We start from the raw sequence: 5,305 nt of genomic DNA, 5'->3' as shown, positions 1-5,305 counted from the left end.
AAATCTAAGAGCGGAATTATATACACTTACACATATTTTTCACTCCAGCTGCATTTTACAAAATAAAGTAACTACTGCCACATTGGAAATATTGCCCCGCATTTGACGTCTATATGTTCCGTGGCTTCCACGGTTGATGTATTATGTAGATGATTTGGTGAGAGATATGCAAATCCTCAATTGTAGGCACATTTGAGCACGATATACCAATTTGAGTATATTGTCTCGCACATTTCACGAAATTAATGCAAGAAACAACTGTAGCCAGTATGATTTCCTTTCACTATGGACAAACGATGATTTGTGCTGATGAAAACAATCTAAATACTGATACAATATTGTCACAATGTTGTAGTTGCAATCGCTCTCATTGTAATAATGTATTATGCACTATAAATGCATTTAAATATCTCAAATAAGTTTTCCACTGCCTTCAGTCTTTAACGACATGGGGCGGAATGAATCTGATTTGCGTAACTTGTCTTTTGCCTTTTAGATTCAGCAGGAAACACAAAAAAGAACAGATGACCTCCCGTATGTGAATTATTCAAATCAAACAATTGACGTACACTGTCGTGGGAATGGGCTTTACCTTATGCATCTGCACAGCCGCACTGTTTTCTGTGAACGAACTTAGTAAACCAAAGCCTTGGCTGTATGAATTATTCTTTGGGAAGAATCTTTTTTTTTTTTTTTTGCGTAGGTGTCTCATTAGAATAATTATTTAATATGTACTCGAAGTCTTCGTATATATTTTTAGTTATTTAGCCTACTGTATAGTGTAGTATGCTTTTCATATATTAGCCTATTATTTGTGTGCGTGCGTGCGTGTGTGTGTTCCTATTATAATATATTTTTCTACAAATAATGACAAATAATAATAATTAAAATGTCTTTTGTTTTTCTTTGCCACACTTTGTGTTTACTGATTCGGACCGACTTTTTTAGAACTTTTTGTAGGAATTAAATTCCTGTTTATTTGAACATAATGATTGAGTTTAGGCTACCTAAACTCCACGGGGGAAAGGACGAGAACTCTTGTTGTACAACATGAACCATCCGTTCAGCAATAGGATTGCCTATCTTCCTCTTAACAAACACTTGCAAAATCAATAGTATCATAACACTTCATATTTATTATTCATAAATAACGAGATTTACGGGCTCAAAACCACCTGCTGAACGCCAGAAAGAGCCCGGACTTGACAACTCCTGAAATAAGCGAACTTGTTTTCCTCAGTGACAATGTCCGACCAATTTAATATCTTGACTTGTTATAAAAGAAACAGTAATAACATTCGGAGTTTCCTTATACACAAATGATGTATTTAATTGCGCTTGTAAAACTTTATATGGACGTGATTTCAATGGTTTTTTATTTGTTTAATCATCTCGGCAAACATTGTGGAGAAACTATAGGAAATTCGTCATATTTGACTAAACTACAGATATTCACTTTTAAAATGAGATTATTCGGTCGTTATCATTGCGACAATCGATTGTTTACTTAAGTTTGCCCTGTGATAATACACACCAAGCAATCGCGTATATTATGAGGCATATGACAGCAACAACAGAAACGATAATAATAATAATAATAATAATAATAATAATAATCATGAAGATTAGAGATTTTAATTTAAAATAAGCCTGAAATTATTAATCAACGAAATAAGATTATTTTATCATTGCATGTGAGTCCTCTTATTTAGAGAACGATATACCTAATAGTTATCGTTATATTAAGCAAAATAAATAAAGAATAATAAAGCAAGTTCAGAGACATAACACACTGCAGTAACTGAGGTAAGACGTGCATGGTTTATTGAAATTTCTGTCGCGTACACAGACACAGTTAAGCACACTTTCACAAATGAACCATGTGTGGTATTCAAAATAATTTAAGCTCAAATAAATAAGTAAACGACAATATCAGTGAAGTAGAAATATAAATAGGCAAAACAAATAAGAACTCGGAATCATATCTACAAAGTGCATTGAATCTCTGAATATGTAATGAAATGTTCCAATCTACAAACTTAGTGTAGTAATAATAATAATTTAGAGTAAGACGTACAGTAGAAGGGGTAGTCACAAAATAATTCTTAAATAATTTGATTGTCAAAGCATCGTTGAAGTGAAATTAGTTGCAACACACAACGCTTCGTGTTTTCTATCTAATTTTACCCCAAAATGTGTCAAAAATGAAAACTATAAAAACATCTAGTTGTATGCCCTATTTCCAAAATGACAATGAATGTGTCAAGACGTCAGGAATCATGAGGTAGACACAGAAAAGTATATTAAGGATGTCCGTGTGTACGTGCGTTCGCCTGTGCGTGTTCTCTCTTATTGCAAGACATCAAAATGAATGGAATTTTCAAACGGTAAATGAACACTTAACGCCTTGTAAACCATGCAATGGATCACAGCAGAACCTTCATGAATTTCTTCTGGAGCATATAGAATAACACTAAGGTTTCTAGAATGGGACATCTTTTGCACAACAGCGATTTAGCTTTCTTTCTTTCTTTTCATCCTTAAAAAACAGAATTTTGATGCGTTCTTCACACAAAGAGGTGCAGTGTATTCACAGGTATGTACACAGATGAATATAAAAGAGTCATTTTGAGTTAAGAGAATAATCATTATTATTCAATTCTCGATTTGTACAATAATTGCAACGTTTAGTTGATGTTGGTTTTCCTCTCGTCCTCCGTCTTCCAGAGCGTGTTGTTCTTGACATTTTGTCATAACAAACTTTTGGAATACTTTCTGTCTCTGGGATGTTGACGCCCAGCTCCCAATTCCTGTGTGGGAAGCGTTTCGCCTCACCCTCGAAGAGTTTTGTCGGCTCTGCTCACTCTTATGCCTGATGGTTGAGTTTATTTAAATATATTATTCTGGCCTAGTGCGTAGCCGAAAACTTCATCCGTTTCTGCTTTTGCCTTTGATTACAAAACCACACGCGGACCACGTTTTTTTTCAGGTCCAGTTTCTCGGCAATGGCAGCGATTTTCTCCGACGAGGGTCTTGGCTGGACGGCAAAGTAAGCCTCCAGCGACCGCTTCTCTGGAGCAGCGATCGAAGTGCGTTTTCTCTTTTTGTCCCCGCCGTTAAAAATTTCCGGTTTGGCCATTTTCTCTCTCTGAGCCCGTTCTGCCTCCTCTAACCACGCTTCCAGGATAGGCTTGAGGGCGACCATGTTATTGTGGGACAAAGTGAGAGACTCGAAACGACAGATAGTACTCTGGCTCAGGCAGCCGACCCCGGGGATTTTAAGATTGGCTAGCGCCGAACCCACGTCGGCCTGCGTGACCCCGAGTTTGATCCGCCTCTGCTTGAAGCGCTCGGCGAAAGACTCCAGCTCCCGGGGATCAGGCTCGGAGTCTCCACCGCCGCCCAGAGAGGCGTGCGAGCCCAGGCTGTGGTGGTGCATGTTCATACTTTGTGGGTGGTGATGCTGCATGTGGTTAATTGCTGACATGTGTGAATGCGGGTGGGAAGCGGTGGAGCAAACGTCGGAGCCCGGCATGCCTCCGATAGAGATGCCGGGGGTGAGGTGGTCGAGCAGATCGCCCTCCAGGCCCTGCGTCGGCTGGTGGTGGGGATGATGGTGGTGAGAGGTCAGCACAGACGGGTGATGAAGGTGCCCAGTAGAGGACGTGGGCGTGCAGGTCATGCTCGTCATGGTGGTCATGGTGTGGTAGGTGGCATCTGGCTTGAACGGATGACCCTTTTGAGCGACGATGTCCACCGCCGCTAGTGCCTCAGCTCTCTGGAGCAGAGTCTCATCAAAGCCGGCAAAGATGTTACCTTGCAGCTATGTGACAGAGAGCAAGCATAAGTTTCAATGGCAAATTCCAGCCAGTTTTAAGTTTACATTTTTTACATCCAGGTTATGCAACCTGCATTTATTTATTTATTTAGGTAAACAGTGTTATAAAAAGTTTATAGGCTAGGACCACATTGGGTTACATTTAGCAAATCATCTAAAGCGGCATTAATGGCTATTCAATTAAATGGTAATTTCTAAAGTCAGGTAACTTCTATGATTCTATGTTTTAAAAAACGCAGTAAAATAAATGTAGCCATAAGTACAAGAGTTATTTGGGCGACAGAATTTATACCAACAAAATTGATGCACTTAGAATGTTGTCACACGGAGAAAAGTTTTGACCGCTACGGTTACAATGCAAATGACCGCGGTGATAATGAATCGCAAACAACAAAATAAATATTAAACTTACCGAGGGCGTGGGCAAACATGCTCGCCGGATAGCTTCAGAGCTGGAATGTAGAGGTGTGTATTTAGGCTCGTGTAAAATCGGATGCATACTAAACGGCTGTTTGCTATTCATGGACATCATTATGGCAGAGGTGAGAGAGGGTCGTTTCTCGTCTTCCTCGTTTATCTCCGTTTTGCCCCAGTACAGTGTCTACCTCGGAGCCCAGGGATTAATCTGGATGATAAAAACTGAAAAGATATGCCTGAGAAGTCTTCTTTCCTGGCTGAGCTGTAGCCAGGCGCGAGCTGTCAATGTCTGTGATACAGTAGGAATTTTCGCAGGCACCTAAAATATAACGCTGTCTCCTTTAGCCCCGCCCAGATAGGTACAGGTCCCGCCCAACTACTATTACAGTACCCTAAAATGTTATTGGTAAGTTTGGGATGTGAACACGCCTCTGGGGTTTCTGGTCCTATTCCCCATCATGTGCGCTGGAGCAAAGAAGGTGTGGCTCTGGCTCTCATGGTGTGTTTTCATTGGTGCTGTGATTTTGACAGGTCTTGCTAGATTGGTTGTATTGAATCTTTATGTACACATGCTCTTGGTTTAAATGTCTGTCACCATCTATGAATACGATACTCGTAAATCATAGTTTAAAGATTCAAATGATTAGTGATTAGTTCTCAGTTTTTTATAATTAGTATTTTTTATTATTATTATTTATTTGAACCCCTTTTTGGACATTTTTATTATAGGCCTACATTTTATCATTTTTATTAAACAGTTTTTGTCATTTATAACCTTTTATCATTGTTTGTCATTTATAATCAGGGAACACACCAACTGATGAAATGTCATTCTTAAATGCACTTTTTTGTAGTAATTGTGGATAAAAAACACCTGCCAAATAAATATAACTGATTTGAAATATGAATCTTGAATTTTATCATTTCGTTTGTTTTTGTTTTTTTTGTTTTTTTTTTTTTGTTTTTGTTGTTTTTTAATCTTTTTTAAAACAAACTGAGTGAATATATACAAGTGCTAAATATTTCCCTTAATTATGATCATTTTTGCTG

At 38.5% G+C, this 5,305-nt stretch overlaps 1 protein-coding gene across 1 annotated transcript; it reads right to left on the bottom strand.

Moving 5' to 3' along the window:
• Window positions 1-1,815: 1,815 nt before the first annotated feature.
• Window positions 1,816-4,735, bottom strand: pou4f4 (POU class 4 homeobox 4). The gene is made up of 2 exons (XM_051877914.1): window positions 4,251-4,735; window positions 1,816-3,823 (listed from the first exon to the last, which is right to left on the bottom strand). Exons 1-2 carry the CDS (start codon window positions 4,368-4,370, stop codon window positions 2,909-2,911), a joined length of 1,035 nt encoding a protein of 344 aa, XP_051733874.1. The 5' UTR covers window positions 4,371-4,735; the 3' UTR covers window positions 1,816-2,908.
• Window positions 4,736-5,305: the final 570 nt, after the last annotated feature.

The sequence above is a fragment of the Ctenopharyngodon idella genome, chromosome 21 (assembly GCF_019924925.1).
Source record: "Ctenopharyngodon idella isolate HZGC_01 chromosome 21, HZGC01, whole genome shotgun sequence".
Lineage (NCBI taxonomy): Eukaryota > Metazoa > Chordata > Actinopteri > Cypriniformes > Xenocyprididae > Ctenopharyngodon > Ctenopharyngodon idella.
The sequence above is the reverse complement of the archived record's forward strand: the minus strand, read 5'-3'. Positions and strand labels throughout refer to the sequence as shown.

Excerpts from the sequence above, each read along its gene's own strand:
- pou4f4 (XM_051877914.1), bottom strand. The coding sequence starts at position 4,370 with ATGATGTCCATGAATAGCAAACAGCCGTTTAGTATGCATCCGATTTTA. Across the intron at positions 3,824-4,250 it reads CATGTTTGCCCACGCCCTCG|CTGCAAGGTAACATCTTTGC; the intron begins GTAAGTTTAATA and ends TCTGTCACATAG.